The sequence below is a fragment of the Anopheles arabiensis genome, chromosome 3, assembly GCF_016920715.1.
Source record: "Anopheles arabiensis isolate DONGOLA chromosome 3, AaraD3, whole genome shotgun sequence".
Taxonomy (NCBI): Eukaryota; Metazoa; Arthropoda; class Insecta; order Diptera; family Culicidae; genus Anopheles; species Anopheles arabiensis.
The window spans coordinates 8,016,626-8,040,530 of NC_053518.1; the positions used below are offsets into that span (position 1 = coordinate 8,016,626).

The following is a 23,905-nucleotide window of genomic DNA, read 5'->3' on the forward strand; positions in this document are numbered from 1 at the left end:
ACCATCCAGAGGAAGGGATTGTTGGGGCAAAGATAAGGTCGGTTTGTCTTTTTAAATACGTTTACACGGTTATTCATGAGTCTCGTGCATTGGTTTCCTTTCCCCTTACGGGCAGATGTTTACAGAGCAACACAGTACAGCGTTTAATTTGTAGGGTTTTAGTGCAGCACCGTAGTGTTGTGCTCCATTACGTGGTGGACTTAATGGTTTGGAGAAATGAGTTGAGCAGCAGCACATAAAGTATTCAATTTGTTGAAGAAAACTTTCGAAATGTATGCTCCCATGCAGTGTTATTTACTTAATCCAGAAAATGTTACTTTCTAAATTTCCCAACAGATGGCGCTTTTGCACTAAAAAGCGTTTTATTCACTACTTTAACGTGTCAAACACGATCTCTCACAGCTGATAGAGCGTAATCAACACATAATTCGAAATGAGTTAACTCACTGCAAACAAATAACAATATAATAAGCCACAAATTAGACTTTTCCACAAGTTTCTCCCAGACAAGATGCTGTCAATGACTTCTACCCCTTTAAAAACAACTTCACACAAACACACAGTGCCACAAATTTACCCACTAAGCTGCTTTCGTAATCGAAAACTTTCATCTTCTAATAAATACCAGACCACCTGCCCCACCAACCATTTGGCAGGTCCTTTTTTCCACTCCTCAAAATGAGAGTAAGGTGGAAAAATAAACCCTCATCCGGCACCATATGTCACGCCATCTCGCCGGTGTCAATGAAAGGATACAACTTTCTCTTTTCGGTTCAGCGATCCATTGCCATCATCATTCCATCAATCCGGCAAGTGTGTAACAATTTAAGGGAAAAACTAATTTTCACCCCACCGATCTCATGGCTCATCTCGTGCTCGGGTTGTAAGCTTACCGGTTTTTTCACATGGGTCGAGAATTAGCACATTAATGAAATTTTGGCCAAAATAAATTTACTTCCTCCGTCTGGTTTGACGCAACTAGTTATGAGGTTATGTGTGTGTGTGAGAGTTTTTTTCTGAAATTTTTGTTATTTTTTGGGGCACAGAACTTAAACACACCCTGCCATCCTTTGTCACTCCGATGGTAGTGTAAAACTTCTCCAGCATGAAGATGGATTCATGATGTGAGTGTGTTTTTTGTGTATGTTGGTGCTATACAAACCTCAGTCCTTGTACAACCCTCTTGTACATCTCGCCACGGATATCCCCGAGTGCTGCTGTGGCTAGACTCAACTGTGCGAGCAAAAGTTATACCATCTGCGTTCATTGCGAGTACTTCCGAGCGTGGTTTGCAGCTCACATGCTGCCACAGCTCTCCTCAGGTGGCGCTTGCCGTGATGTATGCTACAGACCTCAGGATAGTTTGATAATTTTGAGCTTGTTTCCCCTGTATGTAGATCTGTTTGGGAAGAATGCACGTCTTGCCTAATTCCCATTCCTACTCATGCTTTCTTTCATGTTAAGATTTTCTTTGATAAGTTAATTTTAGTTGCACACAAGTCCTTTAGCGCACCAACTTGTTGCAAAGGTATCGTTTTACATAAATCCGGCTAGTACATGGGAAACCAGGTCCAAAATGAATGGACATGCCGTAACGGTGCCGTCTCGAAAGAATCAATGTTCTTGGAAAATGGGAAAACTAAGTTGAATTGAGTTATTTTAATCATTGAAGTTGTGCCTTTGCCGGTAGGGCATGGGCACTGTTCCGGCCTAAAGTGCGACTGCATGTCTGGTGAAGGAATTGAATGTTTCCTGACAAGTTCTTTGTACCGTTCCCGGCTGCACAAGCACCCTTACTCTGCAAAGCTAGCTAATAATGGAAAGCAGTACCAGTACCTTTACCGCACACAACAACTTTGCAACGTAATGGGCAAAACAAATGAAAGTCTCCTTCAAACCGTCTAACAAACGAACCCAAGAGTAGTACATCGATCCTTTACGTCAGCTGAGCTGAGTTGTTACCAACTGCAGGACCCAGGGACGGATGGATCCACGCTACTAGCGCAACCGAAATGGATGACGCACACACTCAAGTTTGATTTATTAAAATAAGTGCTGTTTCGGTGCAACTCTATAATGGTTGCCCATATCGGAACCCATTAAAAACTCACCTCACGAACATTGGCGGCTCGCGAGGTTTCGTGGAGGATTTGGTACATTAAACTTTGGCGTCTTCCATTTTTTTTTTTTCGCTTAGTTTAGAACCCACATTTCCCACTTAATATTTCTTGCTAAGTCTTTGTACCTGAAGCTTTTGGGTAGACACAGCAACAACAGCAATGCCAAATGGAGCAAACCAGTAGCTCAAGAATGGATGCGATTGCGTGATCAAACGATTCCCTTATTTTTTGCAGAAAATCCAAAGTTATTCGACTATAAGTACATTTTAACGAGCTAGAAGTCATTTTTTCCCCTCTCGGAGCAACAAACTTTTGCTTAAGATACGCCCATGCTCATCGCCACGGGTTCGATTGGGCTTAGAGTTGGCGCTTAGATTGGTTGAACTGCAACAACAACAAAAAACATGGATCGGATTGATCGGAACAGTTTGTGCGTTTCATGAATTCCTAATCAAACAGCGCCCATGCGTTTGTGTTGGTTGGTGTTTGTTCCCCTTAAAGTGACTGGAATTAAGAAAGTCATTCCTTCTGTGTCACTCTCTGTGTTATACAACAAGTGACATTAACAACAACTTGCACAGAACTGAACAAACTTCTAGTCAAAGTTCTTGGAAGTCAGCGAAGTTTTAAAGGGATTTGCTGTTTGGAGTGAAAAGCTTCTTGATGATGTCAATAAAGTTCTAGAGAAGGCAACAGGTCCTACCACTCTGCGGTAAATGTCAACGAATTCCCAGTACAATAAGCAAACTTTTGACCTTTCTCGTTAAACTGTTACAAAGCCCGATGTTCAATAGCATATTTACATTTCATAAATCAATTAGACACGAGCTACACATGTAAACTGTTCACATTAAAAGTACCTAATCCGCCACTCACACGAGCCGGTGCACCTTTCACCGGACCCGGCTGCCACACGAAAGAGAGCTACAAATGCTTAACAACCAGTGTTCCGAACCAACGAGGGTAAGCCTCGTTCTTGGCGCAGCTAAGCTGGGCATGAAACAGAAAGCCCCGTATTAGTCACGATTAGGCAGTATTTACCATCACCAGCCCTTCGGGACGCATCGCATGGTTAGAATATAGATTCTTTCTCTCTCCCCCAAACACTCACCTAAATATCGAACGCTGTCTGGATTGTGCTTTCCGCCCAATCCGACACAATCTCCCTCCACGTGGCGAACAGCCCGATGGACTGTTAACGATCGGGTTTAAGCTTTCTGTCAGCTTTGCGGTGGCTGGTTTGAGATGCTGTGGGGAGAAACTATCATTGTTGTCCCGAAACGAAAGAACAAAAAAAAAAAGAACAACAGCTCCCTCTGGAGGGAAAATGGACGTGTGCCGTTTTCCTGCACACTTTCCGTACAGCCTCTCTCTATCTCTCTCCTGCTCTCTTTGCCTTTGCGGTCTGATAAAGCAAATAGTCCTTGATCTCGGTCCCAAGAGGCGCATTATCATGGTTGGCAGTGTAGATACTGAAGCAAGCTCCGTGTAGAACCGTAAAAAACATGTGTACAGGCCGCGGAGAGGACGCCGGGAGCCTGGAGTAGTAAAGTATGGGCCGAAAATAACCCTGTTGTCGTTTACGGGAAATTGAAGTTACGCTCGACGCTCGTGGGCAGTTATTTCCATGTATCCCATCCACAGCTACACCGTGTAGTAACGGTATGCTTCGTCAAGCTGACTGACTCCCAAAACCGCACCGAGTACGCCACGAACAAAACCCACATGAAACGTATTTCCACGCGAGCCATGAAGCGAGCGACCGTGACTCGTGCGGGAAGACCATTGACCAAGCCAGCCCGGGGACCGGCCGGTCAGGTAAGTGCATAATACATTTCTATATCTCGTAATCTGGTGCAGATTACGCCACTGGCACTACGCTTCGACCCATGACCTCCACGGGCGCACGGGCGAGGGCAGATTAAAACCTTGTTCTCGATGGGATTTACGTCTGGCTCGCTACCCAAGATCAGAGCTTGCTCGCTGTCGGCATATGGCAACGAGCACGGTGTCAAAAAGAAGCATCACTTTTGCGTGGGATGCTGTCGAACGCAGGTACGACGATACAACGTGTCAATGGATTGAAGTAAAGAAGTTTGCCGTTTGCAGGCGAGCACAGTGATACGTTGCAAATATGTCACCAACCGGAGCAGCTGTCAGTGTGCCGTAACTACGATAGAAGTGCTAACACGACACTGTAAAGTGTTGCTAGTTTATTTCGTGTTAGGTCAAGCGTTCCACGTAAGACTTTCGTCATTAGACCACTTTTGCAAGCGCAACACATAATTTTAGGCGTTTTGTAATGCACATTGCATACATCTAGGCAAACTCAGGACCCAATAAGGACTCAAACCACTTTAGCTTTAATCTTGTTTCATTTCAACATTTTCCAATTACGATCAGCGTCTCGTACGCCCCCTCCCCTGAACAAGTGCCTTGCCAGAATGCAATAATTAATGTATGCTTAATCTCTCGCTAAAGCTTCCCACCAACGCGCAACACCCGCGTGTAGGTTAATGGGTTAATCGGAATTTAATCCAAAGCACTAGGCCGTAAGCAAAACAGCCCGCTGAAAGTGAAAGCCAGATAAGCGCGGATGGGTGGCGGGCCCGCGGGTCCGAATGTCAACGTTGTGACTTTCCCGCACGCGCTAATGTGACGCACGATAACGCGCCGCTTGTGACGTGTGGGGGAAATGAGAATTTTATCAAACCGTGCTGCAGGGTTTGGGCTATTATTTGCCGGCGTGAATGCAAACAGCTGCCGCATGCGAGGCGGTGGAAAATTAATACAGAATTAATTAATTATTATTGTTGCGGCACCGGAGCTTTCATCTAGAAAGTTTCACTGTTTAGGGCTGCGGGCCAATAAAGCTGTTGCATCTGTTGAAGGGTTGAAGAGCATTTTGGCATTTTTTGTTTTTTGGTGTGCGGATATGTGCATATGATTATCACGTGCACTAGGCAAGTGTCATCAATCAAGCTTAGTTCATCCACGCCTCTCTAATCAAACGACGGAGAATATAAATAGTCAACTTGCATGATTTGCTACTGGAATTGACAACAGTATTATTTTTTTAGAGCACAAAGTGTATCATGTTTCATTTGTCAGTCAGTGTTTCAATTTGCCACGCGAAAGGCGATTAATTAATACAACAGTTTAAATTCAATTGCTGCTTCACAACACCTTCAATTTCATGCACCTCATGACACTGAAACCACTCGAACCTTCCGGCATTGTGCTGCTCGCAAACCTCCGCACCCACCCCACTCCATCCACTGCTTCGACGCTCGACAAAGGACAAAGGACATTAATTTTCACCCAATTACCGACCGAAAGTGAGGCATATCATGATAAAGTGCTCCGGGAAAGCGATTTTGCGCTGGTAGTAACACTTTGCAACCTGATATCTTTATGGGGGGGTTTATGAGCCGTATCCTGTCGCCCCTTTCGGGTGTGTTCGTTTTTGGGGGGGTAGGACTCAGAACTAATGCTCGGAAGCGTTAGTGCACACCGACACAGCCAGAAGGGGGGGGGGAAATTGAGGGGTCGAAAAAATCGTCTTGTCACAGCATGTGTCGACGTGATTGAAAGGAATGTTCCAAATGATTGTAGGCAGGATGATTTACATCCTTTAAGGCTACATCCCACCACCAACATGTGTTGCTGGCGATTGGTCAAAACCACAGCGAAGAAAGGGCTCCGGTTAGTGTTATTTTGCCATAGCTTAGAATGATTTATTTTGATTTGATGATATGATGGTCATCATAACCGTTTTGTGCCATATGTTACTGGGTGGAGGTTTTACTCCTTGTACCAAGTTCTTCGCCTTCGTTTTGGATGTTCGCTATAAATCCTGCTAAATAGTTAAGAGTTTTGGAAAGGGAAAGGATAGACGATTTTAAAGAATCACTTTCGGCTATCAAACGCTACAGTTTAAAGATTATTCTCATGATGAAGTAAATAATAAAAGGGGTTCTATCGGAACCTTTCTCAAAACGAAAACGAAACATCGTATGCGATCTAGTCAAATCTATTCAAAAATGTCCATTCTTGCAGCCATTTCTCTGGAACCCTTGCCACAATGCCAGACGCATTCCCATGGGGTTGATAGAGAGAGAGAGAGAGAGAGAGAGAGAGAGAGAAAAGGAAACATGCAAAAGCGACATGTCACATTTAACCGGAGGGACGTTGTCACTCAAATGGAACGGAAAAAGAGAAAAGGAAAAAAGATCAATCGTTACAAATCTGATGATAAATCCAATTATTTGTCCCACGCCGCCGGTTGAGTTTTGCACAGAAGAGATGGCGTTTTCTGTTATTGTGTATGCAAGAAAGAAAGTGATCCTTAGCCAACCAAACGAAAATAATCGTGAACGCAGATGATGGCAACGCACAGAAGCATGCAAACAAGTGCGATTAGTCCTTTTCGGAATAACCGGTTTATTGTTGGGGTTTCGGATTGTCCTGCGTCATCCTGTTTGAGCAAGATATTTCGAATCTGCGTGCTTTTCCAATGTAATGATCAAAATGATGTAAGAATTAACAAGAATGTATGTATCGCTGACTTCTATACATACAAACATACAAACAATCACATTAAAATGAGATAAAAATGTGATTTGCAATGGTACACATTTATTAGGTCATATTTGTGTGCTTATAATTTGATTGCAGACCTTTAGGCGTTTTATAGCCAGGACACAAACCCAACCTCAACCTGCCGAAATGAAGATTGGCTACAATTGTGTGAAAAACTTTAGCAAATAAACATGTTTCACGTTAACTGGACGTATAAATGTTCCCGAAAAATTTAAATTTATGCCACAGGATTATGAAAATGAGAAAAACTTTACTTTTCGACCATTATCCACGTTAGCGCAGCCAAGGCGAGCATCCCAACACTACCAACGTAAATTAAGAAAACTGGCAGATTGCTCACCGTGCCATTCTTTTCGTGCTTTCTTGTCGGTAACGTTAAGGAATTTCTTTGGCATCACGCTCACATTCCTGCTACCCCCAACCACGAGCACAACAAACTCCAATCCCACCCCCTCAAAAATTCCATCCTCAAGAAGGGACAGCACAGCCTTACTCCCAAAGAAGCTCCGTAAGTAACTGAATTACTACGGGGAATCTTTTTCCGTTCGCTCACCAGCAAAAAGGTTTTGGGGCGAGCGGGAGTTTCAAGTTTTCAAGCTGTATTTACTGACGAACGGACATTGGCAAATTGTTTTCCGGATGCCACCAAAAAGGTTGGCATGCCGCCGGTGTGCTGAAGTGATTCAGCATCATTATTTGCAATAAATTTAATGAGCCCACTCAAAGGAAGAAAGAGAACATTGGCAAGCTGGTAAGGGTTGCTGGGAGGATACCGGCAGCGTGGGAAAGAAAATCGGCTCAGTGCTCTTTTGAGTAAAGTCCCGTTCCCATCCTCCAGCCTTCATTCATTTCCTTATGCCTACTGACCACTCTTCAACCGCTCCTTACCACACTCGATACTAATAAACCCTTTTTTCCTCTTGCTCCCTTTGCAGTCTGCCGATGTTTGATTAACCTTTGACCGTTGCACGGGCCGTTTTTTGCCGGCTCTTCACCACCATTCCGGCACAAAGTTTCCACTTCGCAGGAAAAGGGGGACGAAATTTCTCAACTGTATATATTTTGCATTTACTTAGCGTCGAGTTTGGCGGAATCTTTCAAGCGTCGAGCGTTGCTGTTGGCCAGCAAAAAAAGGAGCAAAACAAAAAGAGGCAACCCCATTTTACGAGTGCAAAATTATGGGCAAAATGATTTTCGGCTCTGATTGAAAATGATGCACGGTTGCGTGCCTTTGCAGCGATGCTTTTGGGGTAAGTTTATTAATTAAAGGTTTCATGGGTTTCAAGCCACCGCTCAACGCAGAACGCTATCAAGAGTTAGGCCGTTTTGCGTATCAAGTTTGATTAATTGGTTAAAGCAGATTTGTTTTGCACGTTGTTTGTTGGATAATGGTTGATAAAAGTGATAAATTGAGCTTTTAAAGGGGTTTAAAAAAAGAACCCTAAGAAGCAAATAAGTATATTGACAGGAGTTTATTACGATTCTATTCTATAATCTACTGTTTACGTCTTTTCCTAACTCCTGTTTGTTTATTTCAACCTATATTGATTTTCTCTTCTTTATGAACCCAACGAAACATTCCCTTCCTTTAGACTTTTCTCTGTTTAACTTCCCAATTTACGGTAGTTTGAAGTTTTGCCACACAGAATCCCGAAGCAAAACCAGTTCTGTGACTTTTCCTTTACCAGAACACCAAATACCAAAATTCAATTGCTACTTTTGCACTCCGTTCCGCAACAAACAGCAAAAGATCAACAGTGACTGCTGAATGTCGAACGTAAACACAACTAGCTGCTTACTTTTTCGCCCAGTTTCTCACGTCGTACACCTGGTCGGAAACTTTTCCCCGCTTACAAACGAGCCTCTAGTGACGCTTTTCCTTATTCCCAATCGATGTAGTTTTTTCTTTTTTTGCAGAAAACTCTCGTTCCCGTTCATCGGTTTTGTGGAAACGTGCGGAAAGGGGGAAAAAACATTTTGTGAATTCATTACGTTTATGATTTTCCCAAACATTTTTCGAAGCTCCCGTTCAAAATGCTTGCCGTTCACTTTCATCAATAGTTCGTGCCGTTACGAATGTTTCGCGGACTTTTACAAGTAATTCTTTTCCCTGCCTTTTCTGCTTTGCAGGTGGCGAACGGAGTTCAATCACGAAATAATCGTTTGCGCTTTTTTTGTGAGCATACTTTCGAGGAGAAGAAAGACACAAATACTTAGCATTCAAGATGATTGTTTTTTTTTTTGACAACTTTGAACGTGATTTTTTAGTGTTACAACCTTGGAGTGTGAGAACGGTTGTATGTACAAAACGGTGACAGAAACTAAGACGGACAGTGGATGCTCTTTTCAATGCGCTTTTCTTTAGAATAAATAAAGCTCAAAAAGCTGAAAAGAAGTTGCTCCATTTAGCGCGTGGCCACGGAGCTGAAAAAATGTTGAAAAATTTTTCAACTTTGTCAAAATTGCTTGTCAACTGCAAAAAAGAGCTTTTCTCGTGGCCGCACCAAAAACATACACAAGGGCGACAAAAAGCTCCAACATCTGAATATCATCGATATTTTGTTTAAGAAGCACTAACTAGGTACATAAATCAATTAGAATCATGCATTTTAGCATTATTATCATAACAATGGGTCACAACTGCGCCAAATAGCTGTTTGTTTACGCTTTTTCACGAACGTCAGATTTTGTCAACTTTTGTCAACTTTTTTTCCTGGCTGCTCCAGGTCACAAAATTTTGACAAAAGCTCAAAAAAGTGAAAAAAGCTCACATTTTGAAAAATTTGTCAGCATTTTGTCACTCCCGTGGCCTTTCGCTTATTGGTTGCAAGACAAATACGAATTTAATCAAATTGATTTTCAATTTATCGTGACGTTGGATGTACATTTGTAAGGAAAAGTAAAAGAAGCGCACTTGATATGGTTTACGTAGTATGAAATCGAATAAAACCATTATATTGCAAAATATTTTAAAATATAAAACCGATCTTTGATAAATCAACTTGCACCACTAAATAGAGTTTTAGAGTTTTGTGTAATCTTCAAACATAATATTCTAGCATCTGGCATTGAAATGAAGACAACGCCCGAAAAAAAAGGTCACACTGATCCCGGTGCCCCTTGGCATCAATATTCAAGTGCTGGGAGTAGAGCATAATAAGCACAAGGTTTCAGCTCCCCTTCACTGTGGCTTTTCTAGAGAAAATTTAACTTTTCAACAGCAACCACACACACACACAGCAACAGACGCCCAAGCACGGCCAACGCATTGATCGACAGCGATACACAGCGGATGGTTTGTTTTTCCAGACGGATGATTTTCCCCGACCCCGTAGTAATAAGGTGCGATAGCAGACGATACACAACGAACGACCACACAACACCACAACAAGCCTCGGACGAGAGGGAGAGAGATAGGTAGAAACTTTGCGTGGGAAAACCAATTGGACGTGAAATATGTGCCGAAAGATTGCGATGAGGAGTGAAGTAGTAGAAACAAAAACAACCAAAAAATAACCCAAAAATAACCCTAAGGTATGACGTATGGTTGCACAGGAAAAGCCTACTGTTAAGGTGTTAGTCGTTTGAAAGGTGTTTTCGTTATGCACCACCAACACACCGCTATTTCAATTGGAATGGTGTGATTTTTATTTAGCCTTTTTGTTTACACTGCCAGCAATATTGATAAATGGGGGAGGGAGTGAATAAATTTAATAAATAATCAATTGCACGCTGCACTTTTATTTGACTTCCCATTTTAGAGGTGATTTGAAAGTAACAAATTTATGGCGTAGTAAAGCAAATTCGATAGCAATCGCTAAAAATAGCACCCGAACTTAATTGCTTACATTAAGTTGCAACTGCAGTTGATCGCTCTTTTAAAAAAAAAACACACACACACACATTTAGAAAGGAAATTGCTCATGTGTTCTAGCTATGTTCAACACACAGGATTTTTTGTTCTAATTGAGGAAGTAATAAAATTGACTTTCAGAATCATTGAATCTTTATCACTGCGGACATGCAACCGTTGCAACGATATTTTGGCAATTCCGGCAGGAAATGCAGGAAAATTAATCAAAACATGTGTTTCTTTTTTTATATTAACCTTTGAAAGTCATTTCGAAAACGCCAATATTAATAATTGATGTTCTGACGCATCGTAAATTTGATATGGCTCAATAGCTTGGCGGGTTTGATTAATAATAATAATTATTATTAAAGTGCTTGATTTACTGTTGCGCCAAAAGCAAAACATATTTTTTATCTCGCAGCTCCGAATGACATTGCATGACATTGTGATAGAACTTTGACCACATTCAATACAAATTGTCATATTAATACTCATTTATAAATCCTTAACAGCAAACTTACGACGCACATTTCATACAGATTATCAAACAGGTTGAGAACAGTATAGTGCGCAATAAGCGAACGATTCGTGTGTTTCTCACCATAAGAAGTTTGATAATTTCAAGAAAAAAAACAAGCACACACATAGCAATCGATCATTATTACCGCTTGATGGCATACCATCAATATAACCGATTTTGCATTTCACCTGTCGGGGTGCTGAATTTCGCTGTTCTAATCCCTTTTACTGCCGGGAAACCCCATCCGTAGCTGTATCGTACGATAATTGATGCGCGTTTGCAGCCAAAAGCAAAGGTTAAAATAAATGACAAAAGGCCAAACAAACAACGCACCCGCCAGACAGGGAAAGGAAAAACAAAAGCAATAAAACAACAATCTTTCGGCAAGTCCCGATCGCGTTGCGTATGATCATGATTTTATTGCTACACGGCCCAACCCAATCCGCTGCTGGCTGTGAACCCCACCGAACAAGACAATACTATTATCATAGTGTAATAAAACAAAAAAAAAACACACTCAATACAAACAAACATTTACAAACCTGTTCGGCTGAAGGATGACACAAAACTAGCCGCCGGAACGCTTGCACACAACGAGGCGCCGTACGCCAACCACAGCCTCGGACGATCCCAGGTATGACCAACTGTTTTGACCAAACGAACGAACTTGCCTTGCAACTGACGCACGAAAGTCTTTTGCACTTACTTGCTGTTGGTAGTTGCGGAAAATATTAATTACTTTTCGGGGTTTGTTGTTGCTGCTGTTGTTGTGATGGGGGAGGCGGAAAAACTACACTCGCGCGTAATCACTTTTTAATTTAGCTCCCCCCCTTAAAGCACGCGGCAAACACTCAAACCACTTCAAACGCACTCGAGAATATTTGTTTTGCTCGCTGTTGATTCGAGTTTCCTTTGTAAGTTTCTTTATTCACCTGTCAAAGGAGTGAAGGAAATAATTATGCTTTTGTTTTTCGCCTTTTAATCCACCCCGACCTCTGCTAAACTTTAATTGTTTGTTGATTGAGTACACAACAATGACGAACGGTAATAATAATTAATTTTTTTTAAGAAATCCACTAAACCACTGATGTGCATAAAAGATTAAATAATGGTAATCACTTTGAAAAAAAAAAAAAAAACTAAAATAAACTATCGCAATAATTAACAGTCAGCTCATCTTACTGTAAAACACTGAAACAGTGCAGTGCGTCCAGCCAACTAGACCAAAAAACGCCCAACCACGCCAAATGCCACATCGCAACCGTACCACGTGCTATGATGGTACAGCTTTTTACCAAACCTTTTTTGTTTTACGATTTATTTTTCCCCCCTTGCTGGTTTTTCGCTATTTTGTAGTAGTTTCCCGTTTCTTGCTTCGTGTCCGAAACTCTGACCACACCGGTCTGTGGTTTCATTTTATTCTAACGACGATAGTCGCGTTTTTCCTTCCCAAACCCCGCCGCATCGTTCAGAGATGCTCTGCACTTACAAACGGGAATGGCGGGTAATAGCGCAAAACTCATTAAAGAATGCAAAATTATTCGCTTTTTTTTAAAAGTATTATCGTATTCGTGTTCGGTTTCCCGGTTCGGTTCACTTCACTGTGTTGTTTAAATTGACGTTCTGTTAGGAAAATTTTACAGTTCTGTTTTTTTAATATTATTTTAAAAAATAGTTGTAGATTCACAAACATCTCCCTTTCCTTCTGAACTATCAATGAAACACATTTAATGACCACCTCTCTGCCAGCCCACCTTTCTGCCTAGCACAACATCACTCGACGAAGTACGAATTGCAACTGATCGACTGGCTCGATATCGCGACGACAAAGCACGAGATAACCACGAGGACACGATATGATTTTCCGAGCACCGATGTGAACGTTAGCACTGCTTGATACCAACTGACTAAATTAACGCAAGATTCCTGTGCTTTTACTGCGTTTTCGGCTGTACCGAGTGTGTTCCAGGGGTGTGTGTGTGTATGTGTGCATTCGAAGAGTGGGGCGCACTGCCAGGCGTTGCCGGGCGCTTTCCGGGAAATCTCTCCAAAACCGATGTAAAGGGGATGCTGTTGTTACCTCTCGTTCACTCTTTCGTGAGCGCGGGTTCTCGCTCTCTCTCTCACTCTCTCTCTGTCCCGCTCTCTCGTGTCAAAAGCTCGCCGCCGGGTGGTGATGTTTTTATTTTGCTGTTTGCGAGTCTCTCAGCGCGCCTTTTCGGTTGAATCAGATGTTTGGGCGATCTCTGCTGCGAGTGACTGTGCTGCACTACGCTACGCGCTTCATTCAGGACGGCCGGTCTGTGGGGCAGGACTACTACTAGCCGTGCGACTACATCGATCCCTTCTGTCACCAATCACGTACTTCAGGTGCTTCAGGTTCGTTTGTACCAGAAACAGACACACACAGAGGGAGCAAACAGACCTGATGCATGGCTTTCGATATGCATAAGGCAATGCAGCCGCGGCCGCGGCTAGGGACGATCGACGCATAATCAATTGCACGGGATGCATGTTACAATAAATTACAATCGATCTTGTACAGTCGGTAGCTGATAACGGGACACGTTTTTATTTCAACTTTATTTAGTACATACATTTACAGTATTCACCTCTCCTTCGTAGGGAATGAAGTGCTTAAAACATCATCAAAAACATGTACATCTACTTTTAAGTAATTTTGTTCTATTAAGTAGTATTCACTAAAATTTGTATCTCACTGTAACTGTTTGTTTGAATGCTTACATCTTTGATTTGAGAGATAACGGCCACCTAGGACCACAGCTGGCGCCTAACCTGACCCCATAAATAGCCGTTGCCATTTATTACCCGGTACAGTTTGTCAGTCAGCTTCATTCATGTAAGTTAACTGGCTTAACTACTTCTTTTTATGCAATATGGTACAACGTTTTCTTGCCACTTAAAATACATCCTACAACTCCGCAGACGAGAGAGAGACAGAGAGAGAGTGATTTATGGGCCGTTGGAATATGATGGGCAGCGACAGCGACCATTGACCAGGTGCACTGGGTATTATAGACCTTTGTTTTGTTCGCCAACAGACAAACCATTTCAAGGGCTTAACAATCATGTTTAGATAGAGCGATATCGAGAGCAACACTGCAGGAAGTGAGGATACGGCAATACTAACAGGAACAGTGACTAATCGTTAACTGGCTGGATAATTATTATAAATCCATTCTTCCCAAACCACTCAAAAAAAAAAACAGAAACGTGCAGTGGAATTCCCACATGGAACGCCATCAAGTTGTATTGGCAACAAATCTAGGGAAACAACACGTTTCCCCTTTTGTTTGGTCATTGGCCAGGCGGTCTGTAGACACAGCTGATTGTACTTCCTCTGTGTGGACGGAAGCTACATAGATGCAGGCCATAGCTCGTCTTGATCATTGCGTACAGGCGGTAGACCGCCCTGAACCCGTGACTAACCTGCCACACAGTTCTTAGCCTTATGTAGCCCCGACGTGTAATCTCGGTGGGGGACGATCGGGGATCTACCGATGGTCGTCACGTACACAGTGTGTACTAACAGTTACTACAATTCGGATGAATACGATGAAACATTTCACATGCTAATATTGTTGTAAACAGTACAGGTCACTGCTGATCGGATTTCTGAATCACTATGGCTGTGATTACCCGCCAAATAATGAGTGACATAAAGTGTTGGAATAGATAAAAACAAGCGCGTTGAAATGAGCAAACATAAATGGAAACTAGCATCGTTAAACTACGTCTGCTAATTGATAAAGCCACACCAACACAATTAAATGAGTCATCACAAACATGTCATATTGGTATCATGTACGAGACCTTGTACGATTTTAAAATCCAATTACACAATTATTCCACAATATTTACAGTCTATGAATTGAATCAACTGCCATATTTGAATCCAATTAATTAACTTGTTTTGATACAACACCATGAACTTTTCGTCGTACCTACATCCTGCACGATTTGTGAGTTCCGCGCACAGTTGGGGATTTAAATTTAAACACAGCTTTCGTTCAAAGCTCAAAGCCCATCTAAAATGAGCTTTTGAGCTTTAAAATTTTCCTGTTTACTACACCTAGTTGTGTACTTCAAACCAAATCGGATGTGAAGCAATGCTCACGCATCATAAAAACACTCATTTAATTCATATTCTTGCCTTGCAGTCACTTTTTATGTTACTTTTATTTTGAAAAAAGTTTTAACAATTGCTTGGTGTGATATTTTCACTCGATTTGTCTCAAAATCGCCAATAATATATTTATTACAACAAATAAGATATCCGAGCCGAACCAAGATATCGAGTATTGAAGCGCTGTGCTAAACAGATAAATTGAGTAGTGATGGGACAACTCTTCAAATTATCGAACGGTTCCAGTTCCTTGACAGGAAAAAAGACCTACTCACACAGCATAAACAAGCGAAATAATTTGATTCAAATCATTTAATTTTCTTTCCACTTTAACCTTTGCATTTTTTTAGTTTTGGTTAGTAACAAATATTGTTCTGCTGCGTTTCGAACGTTCCACCAACAGAACAGATTGAACCTAGCAGGTTCGGAACGATAGTACCATCACTAGTGCTGCGTTTTATCCATCATCCGGCAATGTTTATGTTATTTACTTTGGCAATATCGTATCAGTGAATCATTTTGTAAAGAGATGTAAATAATTTGCTCCAAAAATACCGTTTTGCGTCACGCATCGAGGTGCATAGTGTGGTCGCCACTCGACAGAACCGGGTCCCGATGTCTTTCTGGCTGCAACCGATGCGGTATAAACGGCGGATCGTGTACGTGTTTCTGTTTCTTTCGGCCGCACTATACATCCTGTACAGCTGCATTCCGGATCCGCCGATACACAACTGTTTCCAGATCGTCCCCGGGGACAGCTTTGCCGCCGGGGACAGCTTGGACGATGTGCAGCAGTCCATGCCGCAGCCGTCCGACGATGGGCGTAACATCTTCTTTCACGAAACATCCTGCTTGAAGGAGGACGGTATTGTGCGGCTGAACGCCCGACAAGCGTGTGCAATCGAGTCGGCTGCCCGGGCCAATCCGGAGTGGAACGTGTACGTACTGTTTGCGGCTCCGGTTGGCTTCCGGAACCACACGACACAGCCAATCCTTGACGCACTGCTCGAGTATCGCAATGTGCATCTTCGGTACGTCAACTTGACCACATACGCGAACGAAACTCCGCTGGAAGAATGGATGGCGAGTGGGGAAATCTTTCGCTCGCTGTACATGAACTCGCATCTGTCCGATGTGATGCGCTACCTGACCCTGTACAAGTACGGTGGAACGTACCTTGATCTGGATGTGATCGTGCAGCAATCGTTTGAGAAGCTGGAACCGAACTATGCCGGTGCCGAGTCGGTGCGATGGGTTGCGGCCGGCGTAATGAACTTCGAACCGAAAGGCCACGGTCACGAGCTGGCGGAAATGTGTGTTCGGTAAGCGGCTAGATTTACAAGATACGAGATCTATTCCTCCTTGACCAACCATGTAACGATCGTTTCATTCTTCTAGCGACCTGCTGGCCAACTTCAACGGCAAGGATTGGGGCAACAATGGCCCGGGGGTGGTAACGCGCGTGCTGCAAAAGTACTGCCACACTCGGTCGACGGCTCACATGACCCGGGAACGGTGCCGGCACTTTACCGTCTATCCGATCAGTGCATTTTACGCGATAGGGTACGAAGATTATCGGCAGTTTTTCGAGGAACAGTACCTGGAGCACGCCCTCTACACGCTCAATCAATCGATCGTGGTGCACGTGTGGAACAAGTTTAGCAAGAATCATCCGGTGCGGGTGGGTTCACGGGTCGCTTACGGTGTGCTAGCCGAACGGCACTGTCCCAAAGTGTACCGATCTTGCGGGACCGTTTTCTAACACCAAAGCAATACCGAATCGCATGCATTGTTCCGTTGTATTGCTTCACAATTCCTTACCGATTTGATTGTAGTCTTATCTTGTGTGTTGGTGCTTGGTTTTTTTTTATAATTGTCCTATGTGTTAGACCCTATTTAACTGCCAGTGCCTACAAATAGTCGATATCGTTTGAATGAACAAATTCTCAGCGATAGAAGGTAGCTAACTCATTTGACAGTTCAATTTTAATTTTTGTTCCATTTCTTTGCTGACTCGAATTTACACAGAAAAGTGTGTAAATTCACATTTTTTAGGTGCACACACAGGTGCTACTGTACCATCTCTGATTTAGCAATCTCTTCCTGCATTTCATTGCAATCTCCTTTGATTTAGCAGCTATTTAAACCGATATGTTAGTAATCTCTGATACACTCGTAACTTATTTATTTGTTGATGTCATCACTTGTGTGAACATAATTCAAACCAACTCGACACGATTGACCAAATGCGTTTATCAGTATTAGCCGCAGTTAGGTTTGCATCTCATATAGAACCCAATTTTAACGGCCATGGGCCTGTGAAGCCCTAAATCCTGCGTTAGAGAGGCCGCAACGCGTGTCGTTTATTTGAGCAGCTGCACATGCGTTACGCGTTGTGCGAACTAGAAGCAGTGTGGCAAAATATTTTGTCCAATTGTAAGTATTTGCAAGAGCTCTTGCATATTTTTCTCCGCTTCTAAGTACAGTGGTTGTTTATGTTACGTTCTTGTGTTTAGGTCGTAGGTGTCCGAGAAAGAGGAGCATTACGAATAAATAAAACTGATGTTATGGATGGGTAATTTGTAACACGTGGTCTAATGAAATAATTCGGCACGATCAACGTGGTGTTTCAATATCACACAATATATCAATAGACTTACCACCTTTCGCTAATTAGTATTAAGAATCTCTCTTTTCAAACGTCTGACTTTCATCTGACTGCAGAACCTCTTCCCCTACGCGACAGGGTAGGGTTGTAGCCGGTGTTGTAGGAAGCTGATGCATCTATCGAATAGACCACCAAGCCATCCGTGAGGAACCAATCGAAGAGACCGTAAATTTCAAACAATTGACTACCAAGCAATAGAACGAGGAAGTGCTACCAAATTTTCTACTTAATCCATCAATTTATATTACTTTGTAGATCAAACAACTTATCGTGGCTGACAGTAACTGTACACTTTAGTACAAAACCTATACATACGATACAACGTAAATGATTCCTTACTGTAAACTATTTGCATGTACGGATAGACTTAGGAATTAGCACATTTAGAGAAACTAGTGAAGAGAATGAATGAAAGGATGAATTAAAACTAAGGCTAGAATTAAAAAGAATTAGAAGAATTTACACACACGTTCCTAAAGTCTCACATGTGATAGACCATCTTGAAGACAACGGCTTAGTTGTGGCAGGTGGTGTGTTCAACCGACAGTTAAAAACAGCTCGTTGGTACGTATACGTTACCGACATTGACATTGGCACAACTGCAACGAACCTGGCATATGGCACAATATTACAATTTTTTTAAACCTTTTTAACCAACCCCGGAGGTATAAAAATACACCTAAGTACATACAATACTCTAAATATTGGAACATGCAATAGGATCGTGTTTCAATACTTCTTTTTTTTAATAATTATTTGTCTATCGATGGACAATTGCATGCGATTCTTCCAGATGCGTTAATGTTTCAAGAACAATAAGAAAGTTACAAAGTTTATATGTTTAAAATGCAGTGAATTCTCGAGTCGGAACTGAAAAAAACATCGCAGACAGTCGTGACGTAGAGTCAATGCAATAGTAGAGCGCCTTGCTGGAGGTTATGTCGTGAAGCTCACGTGTTCCATTGATGATCACTCCTCAAGATCAAAAAAGGGGAATTATAAAAGCCCAGTTTCACAGAATAATAGCGATCGGCGTGATACGACCTTATCTATAACATCATGGGACCGTAACCTAGACATCCAAACATTAATATCGTGTACTTGTAAACCAACCAGGTACCATGATTTATGACAAATGCTCATACAAACTCAAACATGTCGTAAGCGTCGTTGATCGATGCGTTGGTTAGTCGTCTGTGCTCGATCACCTGTTTACTACATCTGACGCTACTATTTACTACATTTAATAGCTCAAGCTCTCTTGGCATCTCCTCCATGGTTTGTACTGGAATCACAATCATTTTTCAGTTGCACACCATGTTTAACTTAGATAGGAATTATGTATACCTCACTATAGCTGAATAATAATGTCCCAAAAATGATCTCGCCTAATACGTTTATTTATATTCGCTAACCGCACAGCAAACAGCGACCGGCGCAATCGTACATTCCCACGATCATCATCGAACAACGACTGGACTTTCAAAGCAGTTCGACACCTCGATAGATCGAAAAAGGCAAATGAGGCCAATAGGCTCAAAGTCTCTATAAAAGTAAATAAAAACCACCGGCGCTATTTCAAAACTCCACCAACTTTCCTGGAAAAAAAATCGAGCAAACAGAAACGCACTATAAAGCTGTTTAAATCAAAGTTTCCAACATTGTACTCACGTGTTCCAAACACAACTGATTAAACCACCGCGTTCAGTTGCTCGCTTTGCTTAGCTGAGATACGACTACTCAAGCTTATCAGAGTTAACACAAGTAAAATGCTCTCGCACAGAAAGTGTCGCTTTGTTCTTTATACCGTTGGTGCCTTCGTTTTGGTTCTTCTGATGTTACGTCGAATTGGTGATCGCCAGTGGAGAATTACGCCGCACATTTACTCTCAGATTGTCCAAGAAGATTTGGAATTTTGGGAATCATACGAAAACCGATTTTTTGCCACAAAAGAATTACACCAACAGAAAAGTGAATCCTTCATAGCACCGTCTTCAACATTGAAGCGTGTCGTCACGACTACCTCCACACCAACAACTCCAAGTCCATGGATCGACACCTGTTTCAAGATCTTCGACAGTAATGTCACTAAAGGGCACAGCTTACACAGCAAACATATACTGGACGATGTGCAGCACTCCGTACCGCAGCCGACTGACGATGGGCGTAACATCTTCTTTCATGAAACATCCTGCTTGAAGAAGGACGGTATCGTGCGGCTGAATGCCCGACAAGCCTGTGCAATCGAGTCGGCTGCCCGGGCCAACCCGGAGTGGAACGTGTACGTACTGTTTGCGGCTCCAGTTGGCTTCCGGAACCGCACAACACAGCCTATCCTTGACGCACTGCTGGCGTATCCTAATGTGCATCTGCGCTATGTCAATTTGACCACATACGCAAACGACACACCGCTTAAAGAATGGATGGCGAGGGGGGAAATATTACGCTCACAGTACATGAACTCTCATCTGTCCGATGTGATGCGCTACCTGACCCTCTACAAGTATGGTGGGACGTACCTTGATCTGGATGTGATCGTGCAGCAATCGTTTGAGAAGATGAAACCGAACTATGCCGGTGCCGAGTCGCCTCAGTATATTGCTGCCGGTGTGATAAACTTTGAATCGAAAGGCCACGGTCACGAGCTGGCGGAAATGTGTGTTCGGTAAGTGGACGGACTTTTAATATGATCCGATCTTTCACCAAACTTTAACGATCGTTTCTTTCTTTTAGCGACCTACTGGCCAACTATAACGGTTATCAATGGGCTCAAAATGGTCCAGGGGTAATAACGCGCGTATTGGTAAAGCACTGCCAAACGCATTCCATCACCAACATGACCCAGCATTGTTCCGAGCATTTTACCGTTTATCCACCCAGCGCATTTTACGCAATAGCGTATTGGAATTATAAGCAGTTTTTTGAAGAACCGTACCTAAAATCGGCCCTTGAGGCGCTCAATCAATCGATCGTGGTGCACCTGTGGAACAAGCTGAGTAAAGACAATCCGGTGTGGGTTGGGTCACGGGTCGCTTACGGTGTGCTAGCCGAACGGTACTGCCCCAAAGTTTACCGGTCTTGTGGGCACGTTTTCTAACATCACCTGCACAGAATCATATCTTAATTCAAGCCTCCTAAAATCATCGATTGATCACTCATGATCGCAGACTGTCGATGCTGTCGCCATTGCGACAACATCTTCATCAATAAAGCGATACTGCCATGTAGATATCCCTCTCCCTCGCATAGGTATTGGTACAAGACATCGGATTGTCTTGTCTTGATCTTCTGCAACTAATTGGAATGAATAATATTTGGTGGTTATTTGTAATTCGATGGACAAGTGTTTCCTACTATTATAAACACTAATAAAGTTATTATTTATTTAATGTATAACAATACAATATGAGCATAAAGTGATTGAATAGTTAGAAAAACGCAACTTCGTGCAATACCTAAACCTAAAGATAGCACGAGGAGCAATAAAGGAGGATTCGAATGCCGATTCATTCCACCACGCTCATTAATCTTTGAAGGATTATGTGAAGCGGTCATATATTGAGTTTGAAAAGACATCTGATATAAAACACATGAAATTCACTAGTTTTATTATTAATTCACCTAGAATCAATCGATTAATCGTTAGTAGAATATTATTTTAATCAATAGCTGTAGGTTTAACAACTCTTCATGAACAAAAATGAATTTCAAAAATACCCCTAGACACTACAGAGCTGCAAAAGAAACTGGTTACCCAATTGACTATCGCTGCAAACATTCGCCGTACGTATGAACAGCTGTCAGATTTAGGCGCACGGTTAAGCCGCCCGCCGGTTAATCCGTCCCCGGATAATCGACGTTCTACTGTATTATCCTATCGATCAATGCAGAGTGCCCAGACCGTTACAGAAGACAATCAGTCTATCACTGCTGAAATGAACTGTTGCAATAGTCGTACGCATCTTTATAGGCAAAGAAGGAGAGTATGAGTTAGCAATCAATGATACGCTCACTTATTAATCGGTTGTTGAAAATATGAAAATGATTCAAACCAACTCGACGCGTTTGTCCAAACCCGTTTTTCAGTATTAGCCGCAGTTTGGTTTGTAACTCATATAGAGTCCCGTTTTAACGGCCTGTTCACCCCTAAATCCTGCGTTAGAGAGGCCGCAACGCGTGTCGTTTATTTGAGCAGCTGCACATGCGTTACGCGTTGTGCAAACTAAATAATGTGGCGAAATATGTTTTCAAATTGTAAGTATTTGTAAGAGCTCTTGCATGTTTTACTCCGCTTTTAAGTGCAGTCAATGTTAGTTGTGCAGTTTAGGTCGTAGTCGTCCGATAAAGAGGAACACGAAAAAACTGATGTTATGGTTGGATGATTTGTAACACGTGGTCCGAATTAACTAGGTGTAATTAACGAAATATTTCAATATCACACAAATTTTGATAGACCTATCATCACCACCTTAGCTAGATATTATTAAAAGTCTCTTTAAAACGTCTGATCGACGGAGGGAGACGTAATTAAGGAATATACCACCCATTAGCGGCTATCTTTGATTTCTAGCAAAAGCTCAGCTTTTAACGATCGGTCGATTGAGGTACATATCGTGCCAATTCGGTAATTTTTCAAGATTTGCCAATCAAATTACAATCATTCCAATCATTACAAAACCAGTTGACATTTTTAGACAATAAATCCGCAATAATCAATTAAATATACTATTGACCTACACTACACTTAATTCGTTGAATATCTTTACCCATTCAACGAGCCGTGACAGGTTGCCATATTATACTCAACAGGTGCCAATCGAAAAGACCGTAAATTTCAAACAATTGGCTACTGAGAAACAGTACGATGAATAGCTACAGGATTTTCTACTTAATCCACCAATTGATACCACTTTGTAGATTTATACTAACGCGTTAATAACGCCTAACGGTAGGCTATTTGCATGTAATGCCAGAATTAGTTATTAGTACAATTAGAGAAATCAGTGCAGAAAATGAATTTATGAGGGAATTAGAACTAGGACTAAAATTAAGTAAAATTGTAATTAGAAAAATTATTTATCAATAAGCAAGCGTATTCAATTGCTAGATCTTCTGTTCCAAAAACACGCACAAAGTTCCTACATTATCACCTGGAATAGACCACGTGAGAACAAATTCCTTTTGTAGCAGGTTATGTAGTTTGCCGACAGTTAAAAGCACCTATCGTCAGCGGCGGGTCAAGCCTCTCCGAGGCCCTAGGCGTTATGGTAGACGGGGCCCCTTCACCAAATCCATCGACGGGGGGGGGGTTTGGTGTACGAATCATACACTGCAAATTTTATAAGTTTGCTGCAGTTACATTTTTTACTGAAAGCTAATACATGGTTTTCTCGTTTCACTGAATATCAGTAAAACAAATTACTGAAAATGCAGCTATTTATTCTGTCAAAACGACATTTCTGAGCTTCAAAAGAAAACATAATGCGATGCCCACTTGCTCGTGATGAACAAACATTTGATTTGGTAACCGCTTACACCCCGATAAATTTTAGGTGCGTATTCGGCTTGCGGGATTAACGTTTTGGTTGAGAAAAATCTTCACACCACTTTGCTGTTCTTGCTGAAATTTCATGATAACCGTGAGTGCGTACCAAATCAACAAACTTGTTTCGACAAAATACAGTTCACATCTGTATAAATCTTTATGAAACAGAGATGAACAAGAGCAGCATGGACTGCCACCCGCGCATCAATAAAAACCCCAATTTCAATACTTTTTTTCGCCAATTTTTAATCGATATCAATTACTAAACAATCAGTAATATCAGAAAGGCTTTGTAGTATTTTCAAATTTTGGGTACTGTGAATACTGTTTCGAAGCGGACTTTCGACACTTGATCGTCTAGGCGATCATAAAAACCTTTAGGACGTTGGAGTTTAGAGGGATTACCTTGGGTAGGAGGACATAACTAAACTCCTTAAATGAGAAGTCGAT

General features: G+C 42.0%; 3 protein-coding genes across 7 annotated transcripts in view; 2 read left to right on the forward strand and 1 right to left on the reverse strand.

Annotated features, from left to right (window-relative positions):
* Positions 1 to 12,988, reverse strand: part of LOC120901512 (nitric oxide synthase) — an 85,374-nt gene extending 72,386 nt beyond the window's left edge. For 2 of the 5 annotated variants that reach the window (XM_040309530.1, XM_040309526.1), the window contains exons 1-2: positions 12,850 to 12,988; positions 11,638 to 12,027 (exon numbers count right to left, since the gene is read on the reverse strand). The gene's annotated coding sequence lies outside the window, so the exon portion shown is untranslated. Of the gene's footprint in view, positions 1 to 11,637; positions 12,028 to 12,833 lie in introns of all 5 variants that reach the window. The other 3 variants (XM_040309528.1, XM_040309529.1, XM_040309527.1) reach the window with 3 other exon arrangements.
* A 2,720-nt stretch (positions 12,989 to 15,708) lies between these two features.
* On the forward strand, positions 15,709 to 17,828 carry LOC120903324 (lactosylceramide 4-alpha-galactosyltransferase-like). Its single transcript, XM_040312695.1, has 2 exons — positions 15,709 to 16,564; positions 16,641 to 17,828. Exons 1-2 carry the CDS (start codon positions 15,858 to 15,860, stop codon positions 17,002 to 17,004), a joined length of 1,071 nt encoding a protein of 356 aa, XP_040168629.1. The 5' UTR covers positions 15,709 to 15,857; the 3' UTR covers positions 17,005 to 17,828.
* A 1,813-nt stretch (positions 17,829 to 19,641) lies between these two features.
* Positions 19,642 to 21,254, forward strand: LOC120903323 (lactosylceramide 4-alpha-galactosyltransferase-like). Its single transcript, XM_040312694.1, has 2 exons — positions 19,642 to 20,575; positions 20,644 to 21,254. Exons 1-2 carry the CDS (start codon positions 19,680 to 19,682, stop codon positions 21,005 to 21,007), a joined length of 1,260 nt encoding a protein of 419 aa, XP_040168628.1. The 5' UTR covers positions 19,642 to 19,679; the 3' UTR covers positions 21,008 to 21,254.
* The last annotated feature ends 2,651 nt before the right edge of the window (positions 21,255 to 23,905 follow it).